The 15158-nt window shown below is 36.8% G+C and overlaps 2 protein-coding genes across 2 annotated transcripts; one reads left to right on the top strand and one right to left on the bottom strand.

The window, feature by feature from the left end:
• The first annotated feature begins 3527 nt into the window (after nt 1-3527).
• Nucleotides 3528-6190, top strand: LOC137722656 (jasmonate-induced oxygenase 1-like). Its single transcript, XM_068461707.1, has 3 exons — nt 3528-3659; nt 3746-4284; nt 5480-6190. The coding sequence occupies exons 2-3, from the start codon at nt 3779-3781 to the stop codon at nt 6060-6062; spliced, it is 1089 nt and encodes a 362-aa protein (XP_068317808.1). The 5' UTR covers nt 3528-3659; nt 3746-3778; the 3' UTR covers nt 6063-6190.
• A 5400-nt stretch (nt 6191-11590) lies between these two features.
• Nucleotides 11591-13373, bottom strand: LOC137721893 (myb family transcription factor PHL7-like). Its single transcript, XM_068460917.1, has 6 exons — nt 13109-13373; nt 12750-12826; nt 12591-12630; nt 12432-12489; nt 12229-12301; nt 11591-12016 (listed from the first exon to the last, which is right to left on the bottom strand). Exons 1-6 carry the CDS (start codon nt 13218-13220, stop codon nt 11591-11593), a joined length of 786 nt encoding a protein of 261 aa, XP_068317018.1. The 5' UTR covers nt 13221-13373.
• Between the last annotated feature and the right edge of the window lie 1785 nt (nt 13374-15158).

The following is a 15158-nucleotide window of genomic DNA, read 5'->3' as shown; positions in this document are numbered from 1 at the left end:
AGAAAGAAATGTAGAATTTGCAGAGGGAAATGATAATTACACGTCTCTTCTTTTTTTTTTTTTTTTTTTTACATTCATTTATATCCAGCCATTAAATTGAAGAAATCAACAAGAACAACATAGAAGATTAAACAGAACTGTGTAAAGACGAGAACAAATATTGGACCACAAATAAAAAGGGGTAAAGTAAAGTCTAAGCGCATATGACACGCAAAGGAAATCCGATTTCAGTAAGACCTAATCTTAATCATAGTTCAGATTCAAGATATAGTGTAGTTATAATTTTTTTAGAGGCATTTAGATATGGGTCAAAAAAATCAACATGCTATTAGATTAAGTCTAGTATTACCTTTTCTTCACTTTTATATTTTTTTTACATTTTTTAATATTAGAGATAATTAAAATCCTCTAATTTCATGCATCTTTTTGTTTGTATTTTTGAATTTTGAATATTTGAAAATTACTTTATTTTTAATCTACTTATTAAAAAAAATTAATCTACTTATTATATTTTAACAAAAAAAAATTAGCAAGTGGCCCTTTATTACAATGGTGGAAAGGAGTTGAGTCGTTACATGATGGCATGGGTTCTAATTCCGTTGGTGACTAATCATCTAGTAACAAAATTTATCGTTTGACAAAATAAAAATTAATATACTAATATATATAAACCCACTTGCAGAACATACCTAATTCAAGAAACAAATAACTAAATGGATAATATACCTATAAACGAGATATGAAATCTAACTAAAAGGTACAAAAATATAATTGACACACCCCGATCGAGATCAGGGCATGCTGGCTGTCACGTGGAAGTGACGTAACCATGTGCACAGTGCGGAAGCTAATAAAATAATAATATAAATAGTACGAATAAATAAAAACTAGTCTTACATAAAGTAAGAACAACGAGTGCAAGCATAAGTGCGACGTTAAGTTCAGAGCATAAAAGCCTAATGCAGTCCAGGAGAAAACGACGCAACAAAAGTACACCCGAAGGTGGTCCTACACTGGTGATCGTCTGTCAGATATGCTGGGGAAATCCTAAGGGAAACCACCAAACGTGCTAGCCAACTAGAACCTGGAGGGGCGCAAAACAAAAGCGTGAGTGGGCAAAAACAAAGCTTTTCGAAAACCATTTAATAAATAAGTTCTAACCCATCGCTGTAAAACCTGTATACTTCCCAGAAAATAGAGTGTATATATATATATATATATATATCATGCTCAAGAATATGCTATGCCAAAACCTCAAAGTAAAATGCAAGTGCTCAGGTAATATCACATCAGTATCATATAATCTGTCAGCCGGAGTCACCGAACGTGACCTGTACGACTAAATCTAGAGCTCAAATCTCCATCTCACTAACTAGACCTGCACACGAGTCGGAACCACCTAAAGTGGTCTGTACGACAGGCCTGGGTGTAACATATATATACGCTCAAGTGCTACGATCACGTGAAGGCTGTGCGAATAATCACGGGTCACCTACGAGTCGGAACCACCTAAAGTGGTATGTACGACAGGACTGTGCACCTAACTTGGATCCAAGCTGAGCGTGTGGTGCGGGAGGTGAACATCACGTGAAGGACTGTGCCCAACTCTGGGCGGGAGCACTAACATCGGGGGTGCAGGTTATGAGCTCTCTATGCATCTCAAATCACTACTGAAAGTAAACATGAATCACAACTCACCTGGCACTTACCTGTGCGTCCGCAGCACCAAACATACATATATATAAACAATTAACAATGCACAAATAACGGCAAAGCTATAGGCATGGCATATAACGAATAAACATTCTAAATAAATTTCTGGGAAAAGTATAAGTATATAGGTATATACGGAAAACCAAAAGCCCACTCACTGGTAAGTGGAAGGGTCGTAACCCCCTGCCTAGAGTGACCACGCTCGTCCTCGGGATAGGATTCACCTATATGCGAAACAACTATTAAAAACGTTAATTTTAAAGCACATAACCAAACTTAAGAAATAACTTCTCATACCATGCTCAAATGGGGTGTATGAATACACCAACGTGATCTACTCAACCTCAGGAATATCTCCATATTTTTAAAATAATTTTTCACCGTCGCACGCGCCCCCACGTGCCGGCCAAGGTACGGCCACACGGCCCGGCCACGCGCAGGCACGTGCCTGGCACGCTGACGGCGTCAATTAACGCCGTCAGGAATATTCCGTTAACTTTAACGGATTCCGTCAACGGCGTTAGGAATATTCCGTCCAAAATGACGGAATATTTCGTCGTCTTCTCCGGCGAGGCTCCGGCGCCGGAAAATCGGGAAAATTTCAAATCGTCCTATCTTCTTCGTTTTTCAACCAAATTTCACAAAATTGGTACCAAAATGAAGATTACAACGAGAGGAACAAAATAATACCACTTTCAAGTGCTAAAATCCACAAAAATCTCGCCTGGAAAATACCCCCAACTCCGGCCAACCTCGAAACTCGTGATCCCGACGTCCAAAACCTTCAAACGAACCACCCCGAGCCTCCTAAGGACCTCACCAAGCTTCCTACAAGCTTGAAATTCCCAAAAACATAAGAATTTACGTGTGCATGAACAGTACCAAAAATCGGGTATCCCGAGTTCGACGTGAAAACGAAGGTATCCTTACCTGAAATGGGTATGGTTAGACTCCAATGGACCTCACAAGCATGGATATGTACTTTGTTTCTTCGATCTGTGAAGATTTGGGTGGTTTTGGAGTGTGTCCGTACACATGGGATAGAAAATGGAAAGGGAAATGGCACGGGATGGGTGCAAGGATAGGGGAAAGGGTGAAGGGAAGGTGTGGGAAAAATGTGTGGTGCAAAACCAGCCACACCAAGCTCAAAACAACCACACAACGTAAAAATCACACTAGGGGCAAAATCATCTTTTCACGCGTACGTTTTAAAATTTTCGGAACGGGCTGTCACAATAATATACTTACAAGTAAGACACATTAATATGTGTACAAGTTGATTATCAAAAAGGAAGAAGAAGAAGAAGAAATTACCTATATGAATGGTGTTTAGAAGAGGAGGAAGAAGAAGAAAAAGAAATAACAAGAAATAATTAAAAATAATAATTAGGAAGAGATTTAAATCCTATAGTAAATTATATCATTAAAAAAATAATTATTGATAATAAAATAATAAACTAAAAAAATGGGACCTATTTTAATAAAATAGAATATTTTTAATATTATTTTATATCAAGTTTTCTCCCTTTTTTTTTAATTGGAAAAAGACATCTCAGCACAAATCAATAAATGTATTGTGATATATTTCAATCATAGTGGTACACAAAGATAAAAGGCAGATGGAGCGACACAAGCTCAGCCACAAGTAGTCATGCAGTGTAGGCAGGCCATGTCAGCCAGCCCAAGCTAGGACATGCTGTCTTGCTAGCTGCCAATTCTCAAAAGTGAAAGTATGGTTTCGGGTTCAAGCACATAAGAAATGGACCCTCCAAGCAGCTTTAATTTGATTTCTCTCCTTTTCTTCTCCTTTTTCTTCTCCTCTTAATTGTATTTTTGTTTGAAATTTTATTTTTAATTGATATGCATATCAAATTATTCATAAGTATTATTTTCTTTTAAAATTATGGTGATGAGAAAATCAAGTTGCTCACGGCGCCGAAACCATGGCTAGTTCCCCCACCCTCACCCTCCTTCAACTACTTTATATAAACCTCCCGTCTCCTCCTCTTACAGTCTCACTCTTGCATTGCAGATTTAAACTTATCTGACTAGAAGCATAACCACAATGAGTTGCTTGCAGTCTTGGCCTGAGCCTATCGTGAGAGTCCAGTCCTTAGCAGAAAGCGGCATAACCGCTATCCCCGATCTCTACATCAAACCACCATCCAAACGACCATCACCGCCAAACACCAACAACCACCGTGATGCTGACGTCAACATCCCGATCATTGACCTCCAAAACCTTTTGAGCGACAACCGGTGCCTCCGCGAGGCAACGATGCGTTCAATCTCGAGCGCCTGCAGGGAGTGGGGTTTTTTTCAGGTGGTAAACCACGGGGTGAGCCACGAGCTGATGAAGCGGGCGAGGGACACATGGCGCGAGTTCTTCAGCCTGCCTCTGGAGGTGAAGCAGGAGTACTCCAACAAGCCGAGTACGTACGAAGGGTACGGAAGTCGGCTGGGAGTTGAGAAGGGGGCTATTCTGGATTGGAGTGATTATTACTTTCTTCATTACATGCCTCCTCAGATCAGAAACCACAACAGATGGCCAGCTCTCCCAACTTCATGCAGGTACTTTTCATTTTTCATTTTCTGACATGAAAGTATTTCATCATTGAAAACGTGCCTGTTATGACTTTTCTTTTTCTAATTATATAATGCCTAAATAGAATCGGTCTGTTTTGCTTGTTAGGTGGCTTTTTAGACACGTAAATTATGTTATCAGATACTGTGAAAGAAGCCTTGTATGGGCTTGTTTTGTTAAGAGTATTCTTTTTGTGTGTAAAAGTCTCATTAGTCGTGACGACTTATTATTTATTTTTGTATTATTAAGCATGTATGAATTAACATGTAAGTTGTGCTTTCTTTTTATTAGGTTTATAAATTGTGTATAGCACAACTCTTTTTGTGTAACCATTAATCAAACGTAACATGTTACTATATATATAAACAGAAATTGATCAAACTTTTTTCTCAAAATGTGGTAAATCTCTTATGTGAACATATCTATATATTTGATATCAATATCTTACCAAATATTTGATGTTGAATATGAAAAATAATGTAAAAAGAAAATTTTGGTTTTATTAGATACATAACTTCATATTTCCAAACTTTGGGCATGCCGATATTTCTCACCTAGTGATCTGAGTCTTTTAGTCATGCATCCACTAAAATTTCCCCACTAACTTATAAAAATAAAAAAATAAAAAAAAATAAAAAAATCCTTACTAAAATGAACTGACTAAAGTCGTGAGGCAAATTTTCCACAAAGCATATCTATGGTATTACCTTGTGGCATTTTCGCCTTTTCCATGAAGGTCATACCTAAGCACATGGTTCGAACTACAACACGCAAATTACCTTTTTTGATTTATAAGAATCCTTATTTGGTACACATGAAATAAGGAAAATACGTATCGATTGATTCTAACTAATGATGACACATGCGTATACACTACTAACCTTTGCATTCTTTATAAATTCATAAACGTATGCTAAAAAACTTAAACAATCTAAATATTTGCAAATATATATATATATATATATATATATGTGTGTGTGTGTGTAATAAGTATGTGATTGTTGTTGTACTAAAATAATTAGTAATGTAATTTGCCATAGACTTCGCCAATTAATAGAAGTATTTTGTACTTTTTAGAGAATTACTAGGAAAATTGCATGTGACTAGTCAAATTACTAATTTAACTTTGAATGTGATATTTGTAAATCCACTCCAGGCTATAATATTTAGCTTCTGTTGTAGGAAATTGATTGAAGAATACAGCGAAGAAACAATTAAACTGTGTGGGATTCTGATGAAGGTGTTGTCTCTAAACCTTGGCCTTGGGGAAGACCAACTTCTCGATGCTTTCGGAGGAGAAGAGAATGTTGGGGCATGTTTACGGGTCAATTTCTACCCAAAATGCCCTCAACCAGATCTAACCCTTGGTCTCTCAGAACACTCTGACCCAGGTGGCCTGACCCTTCTCTTACCTGATGAAAATGTTGCTGGACTTCAAGTTCGTAAAGGTGAAAATTGGGTGACTGTGAAGCCTGTTCCTAATGCCTTCATCGTGAACATCGGAGATCAAACTCAGGTGCTGAGCAATGCAATTTACAAAAGTGTAGAACATAGAGTGATTGTGAATTCAGTTGAAGACAGAGTTTCACTGGCCTTGTTTTACAACCCAAAAAGTGATTTGATGATTGAACCTGCCAAAGCTCTTGTCACAAATGATCGCCCTGCCCTTTACTCGCCTATGACATTTGATGAGTATCGGCTTTATATTAGGATGAAGGGGCCTTGTGGAAAGGCGCAAGTTGAATCTTTAAAGTCCTATGAATAGTATTAGTTTCCATGTTCTTTTATTAGAACACAACATATTATAAATGGTGGTGTTGGTGCACTGGAATAATCTTGTAATTTGTTATAGACTTCACCAATTAATAAAGCTATTCTATATTTTCCAAAGAATTACGTGGAACTATTGCATGGGATAAGTCAAGTACTAGACTTTCAATGTGATATTTGTAAATTCACCTTATGTTATGTGCATATTTATTAATGTTATACTTCCCTCAAGCATTAGCTTCTCACTAGAGATGCACAATCAGCTACTCCGGCATGAATCTGGCACAAATCCGGTCTGGTTAAAGTCGGCGCGGGAATGGCCTGACTCGCCAAAAAATGTCCAAATTAAAATATAATTGACAGGTCGGAAGTTGATCAGTACAAGAATGGATTAACAAAACCACACCTTCTTCCACAGCTGGAACTCTCTCTAAGTAGTGGTGTTTTCCTTTCTTCTAAATCCTAATCACCCTCAAAGATCTTACTTATGCTTTGAACTACTTTTCCCAACTGATCAGGAATTTCATCACTCAAAAACAGAAAATCTAATCCCTAAGTCGTTCAAGTCCCCTTCACCTCCATTGTGGATCTAATTCTTGCTTTTTGGTATCTAATTACGGATTTTAAGGAGAAACTCACATTTTTACGATTCCATGTGTTAGTAAACACAAAGAATGCTAAAAATTGAAATGATTCTCATATCCATATTTTTAGGCGTTGCATAGAATTTGGTCATGGAGGCCTCTGTTTTCCTATAGTGAACTTATTTTAATGAAGATTGGACAATGCAATATTTAAAATCCAAAAATATGTATCTTCTTTGAGTGAATACTACCGAATTTTTTAACAGATTAAATTTGAGTTGACTGTTATTGTATGCTATCGGTCCTGAAATTAGTATTTTTCATGCGAGATCATATGACACCGGCCTCACTTCAAGTTCTGCAACGAGTTAAGGTACAAAATTAATAAAAATTATGCATGATGTGGAAATATCCCATTGCAAATCACTTATTTCTATTTGTAGTTATTTGCAATATTAGTTGAAAGGACGACGATTACCCTTTCTCTTCAATATACCTAATTAAGTGTACGTTCTCTCTTTGCCGACTCAAACTCACGAGTCCGAAGACTTGGTAATTCGTATAGTGGTCCAATTCTTTTGATAAAATAAGCATAAGTTTCATGTTGTTTGAACTCGATCAGTCGGCCCCTATAATATACTTGTATACTTGAAACAGACAAGATATCATTATATATGAAATGTTCAATGAAGATGTGTCTGCATGCCTTTGGTGCCAAGGCTTAGTTGTGGAGTTTTAGTTCCGTACGCACTGATTGTAGAACTGTAAATGTGGGTTTTAGGTGGACTCCACTTTAAAAAGTGGCCATGCATTTGCACATTGGATAATGTCAAACAACACCTTTAAGGAAAAAGACAAAATTAGAGTCTTGATCAATACATAAGAGTATCTCTAACAGAAGTTCTAAAATTTTGTTATACTAGCTAGTGAACAGTTTAATTTTTCATTACTATCAACACTTTATATTTTAACAAATTTTAAATATTTTATTATTAACAATTCAAACCCACAACTCAATTTCTTAAGCATCCTTCTAAAATTATGTGGTTATTTAATCTTTAAATTGTAATAATGTCAAGCAATGATTTTTTGGGTAATTCCATCAAACTTTATTGTTTCTTACTTGGCCATTTAAACACTTATTTTGGATGAAAGTTCTATCAGTGCTAATAAAAAAGATCATGGCTTCACATTGTGACAAATTTAGAAGATCGGTAGCCAAAGATTTTTAGTTTATAGATAAAAACTTCAATAAAGCCAAAATCAATGGTCATTGCTCCAATTTTCTCCTGACAAATTTGCAATGAGTCTATAAATACTCCAATATCGAGTGAACATATAATAATGGTAGGATGAAGAATCGAAATAGGACTTAAGGAAATTTAAATAAAGATAAGATCAAAATTAGTGTGATTGTAAATGAAGTGTAAAGTACAAACATTAACAAGACAATTCTCAAAGAAGGCTGAAAGTAAGAGAGAAAATGAAGTGTAAGCAAGCACAAAAGCATTGACAAGACAATGCTAAAAGAAATCCAAACGTAAGAGAGAGTGCAACTGTTTCATGCACGTTTATTTTATGTTAAATTGTGAAGTTTGATTTTTACAAAAGGGGTTTTGACTCGCTCACTAAATATCCCACTTTCAAAGGCACCATCATTGACCATCCACTCATCGATCATTACAGGCATGCAGGTGTTGGCCAACAAAGTTATACACAATGGGAAACGCACTCGTTCCCATTAAGGATCATGCATTGTATATTTAGAAGTAGGAAAGATGATGTTCAAGTTTACACTTACTAATAGAGTAAAGATATTTCCTCTATACGTTTATATATTGACTAGTCGACACACTCTTTGCATTCTAGAAGTAGGTTTTCTTGGATTATGATTATATTCATTTCTTCCTTCTTTGAGTGGAGTCCACCATGAATGCATTAACAAGATGGGGCTATCCTAATGACATCTCTACATGAATATGAGGAAGTCTGAAATTAGGAAGAGAAATATTGAGTATGAAATAAATTAGGGATCGGTAACAAATTGAAAAACCAACCAAATCAAATTGTTTGGGTTGATTTGATTTTTTTTTTTTTTGGGTCAATTCAGTTTATAAACTCGATTAAACAAGAAGAATCAATTTAGTATGTGATTTTGATTTTTACAAACTGAGTTAACTGAACCAAACCGTTGATAGTAAAAGATACAAAATAATACACACATATATAGGGTTAAGACTTAAGACTAAGAGTTGAGGCTGGTGTGCTACGATCTAGGGATTGGTCATTGCAATTTCTTTCTTAGCAGAATTTTCAGCAATTATTATTGGTATAGAGTTTGCATATTAGAAAGGTTGGCGTTGTCTTTAGTTGAAAAAATGACTCTTCTTGTGTTATTTTTGCTCTCCAATCGACTATTTTTTAATCCTCTTTAGACTCTTCATGCGCAATGGTCTATTTGTTTGGACCGCAATTGGAAGATGACTTTCTACTTCTCTCACATATATCGCAAAGGAAACGTTGTTGCAAACAATTTTACTAACATGGAATTGTCTTCTCCAACGTTGGTATGGTATGATTCCCCTCATTTGGCGGTTCATGCTACTTTGCTTTTCGAACTATATTGGCTTTCCTGACTTCTGCTTCTTCAATTAATGTGCATCTCAACATATATTTTTGTCTCACTTTCTTGTTTTCTTCTTATCCTTGTGATGTTGCTCGATCTGTTATGCAGGTTTAGACCTTTAGGTTCAACTTTAGAGGGGTTAGGGTTTCATGTCCCCCCTCCCCCCTTTCTCTTCTATCTTTGTTGTTTTCGTTTCTAGAGAGGTAAGTAGGGCTGGGCACTGGCCGGTCCCAAATTTGGAGGGACCGAATTGGACCCGTACGAAAATGCAACGAGGCGAGTCAGGGCAAGTAATGGGATTTCAAATTTTGGAACCGAACCTAACCCAGCTCGTTTGAAAGAGGCCGATTCAAGCCGAGTCCACAGGTCCAATTACAATTTTTTCCACAGGTCCAATTACAATTTTTTTTAGGTCAGCACAGAAGGGACGAACTGAAGGTCGTGTTTCCTCAGCACAAAAAGGAAAATACCAAAGTCATATTCCCCAATGACAAGATCGTCACTGCAACCAAACAACCAGATTCAAAGACCGATGAATATTCTTCAAAAATTAGAAATTGCATACAAAATTTCAGAACATGGCCTGCTGTATGAGAACTCGTCCTCAAGCCGTAATATGGCAGGCTGAATAACCTTAGGATTCGCAACGCCGATGGACTTATTGTCGGCCATGGCTATCTAGTCTTGAATCGTGGCGATGAGGTCGTCGATTGAGTCAAGAGCGACCAAATTGGGTGGTCAGCAGCCGAGTTGAGCCTATTGTTTTCTCCGATCTGGAGATTTGCAATATTCGTGTTCTTTGATGGTGAGGTGATTTCGTGAGTTGTGACTCTGGTGGTAGAACGGGTCGGTTCGGGGCCCTAAGATTCTAAAATTATGGAACCGCCCGACCTAGCTTTGTCCCTACCAAATTTGGCCCCACCCCGACCCGCAGGTCCTGTACCCGTTTGCCCAGCCCAAGAGATAAGGTTTATGTCCCCCTTCTTTTTCATGTATTTTTTTATTATTATTAATTTTCTTGCATTATGATGGATTAAGTTTATGTCCTTCTAGTAAGTGTAACTTTTTTTTTTCCTCTTATACTTTCGAGGTTTTCTATATAAAAAAATAATAAATAATAAATCGTCATCAAACTGTTAATTTATTATATATAGGAAATAGTTTTGTGAAGCCCAACTGCTTTTATGTTGGACCAACCTGACTGAATTGACCAATTTTACAAAAAGGCCCAACTTGACCCAAAATTCCTCTCATTCTTTTTTGTAACCAATAGTACACGGGAGGGGAGTATCTACATTAATTAGGTTTTGTGCGGCCCAACTAGTTTGGTACTACTTTTTTGAGTTTTCAATCTTCATTTTTTAACAAATAATATTATCTACACTAAGAAAATAAAAGAGTGGACTAATTATTTGTAGCCTTCACTTTCCTAAAGCTCCTCTACATTAGCAGCTTCTCCATGGACTCTCCAGGAGAAGTTTCCAGTGTCAAGCCTCAAAGCACGCCACTTGACATTCCCACCTCAATGCTTTTAGGAACCTCATCTTGTGCCACCAATGTTAATAATATATTTTGAAACATAAATTTTTAATTCACCCATATTATAACAAGTGAATTAGTTAATTGTAAGTGTTTATTTACTTTTTTCGGCCCAGAAAACCAAAACCTAATTAGAAATTGTTATTTGCCTCACAAGACTTGGAAATATCTGGGCTAATTGAAGCCTGTTGCAATGCCTTCGTCCTGAACATTAGAGATCAAATCCAAGTAATTAGCAACATCATTACCATGAGTGTGGAGCATAGACATAAGAGCGGTAGTAAACTCGTTCGTTTTATAAGTAGGTACTTTACGTGTCATAAAATAAGTGGAGGGACACAAAATAATATATCATTTTCTTCATTTATATTATAACATGTGATGTACCGTTTAAATACTCGGTATTTAAAATCTCTCCTCACCACATACAAAAGAAGAATAGTTCCTCTTGTATGGTCAATCCAAACAAAAGAATACAATACCAATGTAGTATAGTGTGAGTTTATTTCAGAAACAAAACCAACCTAAACCCCATATCGAATATTTATATTTATACATGTAGTCATCCATTTGGCAATAGAGAAAGTGGTGCCAAGTTCATGCGGATGATCTTATTAGGAAACATCTTCAACTACAAAACTATACTATGATGGATATTTTGATTGCTTCCACAAACTTCCAAGCAAAGCAAAATGGAAGCAACAAAATCAAAATATCACCTTTATCGTAGCAAACTGTATATATATTAACATATGGGACTCATCAAAATTTAATTTATAGAAAGCAGCTGGGCACTGCTAAAGGAGATGAGCAGGCTGCAAAGTTCCAAGGAAAGCTGATGTGGTCCTCCTCATGAGGGAGAAGCAAGCTGTGGCTTTGAGCAGTATACAACTCTGAGTTAAATGCAAACTGGACATTAGGGTCATTTTGATGATGGTGCAGCCTGAGCTTCTTCAGAGTTTGGAATTGTTCTGCAGATGACTGTGTTTCGCTTCTGTCAGGCTCCGAGTCGGATGCAAAGTCCTTTGCATTTGATTCCAAGTCGTCACAGAGAGAAGGGAGCGATGTCCGCGACAAGGGTGCTTTTCTAGGTTTTGTGATCACGATAGGACGGTTCTTGTTTGTGTTATGGCGTTCTGCTGAATATCTTTCAAGAAACCTTCCTTGGGATTCAAGTTTATGTTTCAGGTTCTTTTGCACCTTCAAAATAAACCCACAACAAAAGAACCATTATTGGTTTGTTTTGGTATTCATGTGACAGAAATTCTAGGTTCTATTTCCCATAAATATATCGACACAATAGATGGCGTAACAGTATGAATTTAATGAAGAACGAACATTTGTTCCATAGCAAACTATTTATACGGAGGTAAAGATTTTTACATAACTATAATTGGATATTATATATGTACCTCATGTTGATCACTGAATCTCCTGTGTACCTGTATCTGCATAATTTTGAAGGCTTCATTGAGCTGAGCTGCACTAGAAGTTGTTTAGAAAAACACAGCAGTTACAAAGTAAGTTAGTACTAAGCCAATAATTAATTGATACAAACAGCATAATAACTATCATTTTAATTCAAAACCTAGGGAGAGTGGACATGATTACTCACGATGTTGTACCAAAATTAGGCAGCATTTCCGTAATGTTTTTTCTCTGAAGCTTGCCTTCTGTGCAAATTAAACAATGGTACCACAAGATAAGTAAGCATTAGGGTTTAGATGTCATCATATGTACCAAAATTTTTAAGGGAAATTAAAATTGAACTCACTGCTCGTCGACTCTGGAATGAACTTTGAGATTCTATACTTCTGAAAATCATCACATGAAAAGAAAAATAAAACAATCAGATAGTTTATCCTAGAAAAATTATTGAAAATTAAACACAGTATGTCAAAATCGGGACGTGACAAAGGGAAAGAGAGAGAACCTGCAAATGGCTTTTGATGTGGTAGATGGTCAGTCCGGAAACACTCATAGCTTTCAAGATACCCTTTGGTGTTGCCCCTATAAAACCAAACAGATTATAAACCTAAATAATACGCACCAGCTACAGGCTATAGCAACAGCACAAGCCAGGCACATCGCATCAAATAACCGGGGAACTCTTGTAACCTCGTATGTATACGCATTTCGTTCTCTCTCACATCACGTGACCTCTCGTATCATGTGATATAAAGAGAGGGGCTAAAACATAGGTTACACTCAACGTGTTTCTCAAGTAACTGGGACAATATTCATGTCACGTTAAACTAATAAACTTCATGAACCAAGATTAATTAGACTTACGATCAGGGCCACCAAGCTTAGTAACTGCCTCCACAAACCTATCATGCAGCTCTTGCGTCCACCGCAGGCGATCCTTGTTTGCCGCAGAGCTCTCTGATCGTCTCGAACTCATCTCAAAATTCGACCAAGATCAGCAGCTGCTCCCGAGCTCTGCGGAGAGGAGGAACACGATTATAATAGAAGGATCAACATGTACGAGAAGCAGCAGTTGGAGACAAAACAAATGACGATGTGAACAAAGTGGTGAGTGCTGGATTTGGATATATGCCTTACGCTGTCTCCAACTGTCGGATTAAACGAAGAAAACGCAGCAGAGTCCACAACATTTCATACTTCAATGTCTTACGTCTTAAGACTTTGTAAGTCAAATTTTTCGACTTGGTTTCATTGGTTGCAGTGTTCTGTCCGAAGTTGAACGTACCTTGGTCAAATCCCAAACCTTAATCACTAGGAAAATAGTAGGGCAGCTTGATAGAAATTGTATATGCCCTGCTGTCATATTATATTTTTTTTAAATAAAATTAACATTGCACATATTGGTTTTGTACGCGTAATAGAGTTGTGTAATGATTGATAAAGGTAAAATTGCGAATAAACATGTCGACATTCCCAAGCAAGTCAACCCCAACCGATTAGAAATACTATGTTGCAACTTTTGAACGGGTCGTGCACCTTACATGTAATAAGTATTTATTGGACAAATAATGGTATTGGGAGAGAAATTTTTCCAGGTTCCGTACACATCTGACACCTGGTGTTCCAACAAATGGAAACTACACACGTGGCTCTTCATTTGTTTAATTAAATTGCATTCTTGAAAAACCGAAGAGACAAGAAAGTCTATCAAACTTCCATTGCCGTTAATAACATTTAAACGCCCCGATGGCCTTTCCTGCCCTCATTAGGATAAACCAATCTACTGCAGTTTATCAACAATTGCTTCAGATTTAGTTTCAGACAGTTTCTTTGAGTTGTACTGTCATTTTCCTTGGTTGGGTTATTTTGGCCCTTTTATGAAATTACATAAAATAAAAAAAACCTCATTTTACAGACAGATAAGTGCAAATAGGCCGCCATGCATGCCTTGTCAAGCCAAATCATTCAATACTCCTTGTTTGATTTCATGAAAATCAGATTTTGAAAACCAGAAGAAGAAAAATAAAAACCCATAAATACCCATGAAAGAATAAGAAATTACTCAATGAAGCTTCGGAGAACTGAGAAATTAACGATGGAGGAGGAGGAGGAGGCCATCGCACGTTGCAGCAATCTGGATGATGGAGGAGGCCAATGCACATCGCAGCAATTTGGATGATTTGACAAGTGTCTATTAGACAGATGGCCAAATATATCCAAAAATAGATCGAAACTCATAGGGTGTGTATGGTCTAGTTCGGCCCGGTTTCACCCTCAAATTGGAACCTGAACCAGAAATATCAATAGTTCAATTGGTTACAGTTTTCTTAAATTTATCACTAAAACGTATGACTCAGTTCACGCCTATTCCAGTTCAATTCATGCAGGTTTACGGTTCTAACCACAAAAAAAAAAATATATATATATATATATTGAATCTTCTATTTTCAATACCAAATACATATTTTAACCATGAATTCAAGCAAATTTGAGTTCACACAACTAGATTTACAAGATTTGTGACCGAAAGATAAAAAGTGTACATATAAATATAAATCAAAAGATAGGAAACCTCTTATCAAACCAAACTGTACATAAGGTATAATATACTAGAAAAGAATGAAGAGAAATAAAGAAGGGGGAGAGAAGTGAAGAAAAGCAGTTCGATCCGGTTCCATTGATTCTTGGTATTTTCAAACTGAAACAAATACCGGTTTGAGACAGTCCGGTTCGGTTTTTGTCACAATTTTAACTTTTTTGATCAACATAGTTTTTTATCTTTTTTTGTCACGATTTGATTTGATTATCCGGTTCGACGGTTTTTATGCCCACCCCTCAAAACTCAATAAAACAATACATATGACATCAAAGATCTAGGAATTAGATTGATTAGGAGATAGGTAGTCGATCCCTT

The sequence above is a fragment of the Pyrus communis genome, chromosome 17 (genome assembly GCF_963583255.1).
Source record: "Pyrus communis chromosome 17, drPyrComm1.1, whole genome shotgun sequence".
Lineage (NCBI taxonomy): Eukaryota > Viridiplantae > Streptophyta > Magnoliopsida > Rosales > Rosaceae > Pyrus > Pyrus communis.
Note: the sequence above shows the minus strand (reverse complement) of the source record. Positions and strands in the feature narration are given on the sequence as shown.

What these genes read in the sequence shown, in the direction of transcription:
- LOC137722656 (XM_068461707.1), top strand. Translation starts at nt 3,779, where the DNA reads ATGAGTTGCTTGCAGTCTTGGCCTGAGCCTATCGTGAGAGTCCAGTCC. An exon ending in GCTCTCCCAACTTCATGCAG is followed by an intron (nt 4,285 to 5,479) that starts GTACTTTTCATT and finishes CTTCTGTTGTAG; the next exon opens with GAAATTGATTGAAGAATACA.
- LOC137721893 (XM_068460917.1), bottom strand. Translation starts at nt 13,220, where the DNA reads ATGAGTTCGAGACGATCAGAGAGCTCTGCGGCAAACAAGGATCGCCTG. An exon ending in TAAGCTTGGTGGCCCTGATC is followed by an intron (nt 12,827 to 13,108) that starts GTAAGTCTAATT and finishes TTGGTTTTATAG; the next exon opens with GGGCAACACCAAAGGGTATC. An exon ending in GATTCAGTGATCAACATGAG is followed by an intron (nt 12,017 to 12,228) that starts GTACATATATAA and finishes TTTATTTTGAAG; the next exon opens with GTGCAAAAGAACCTGAAACA.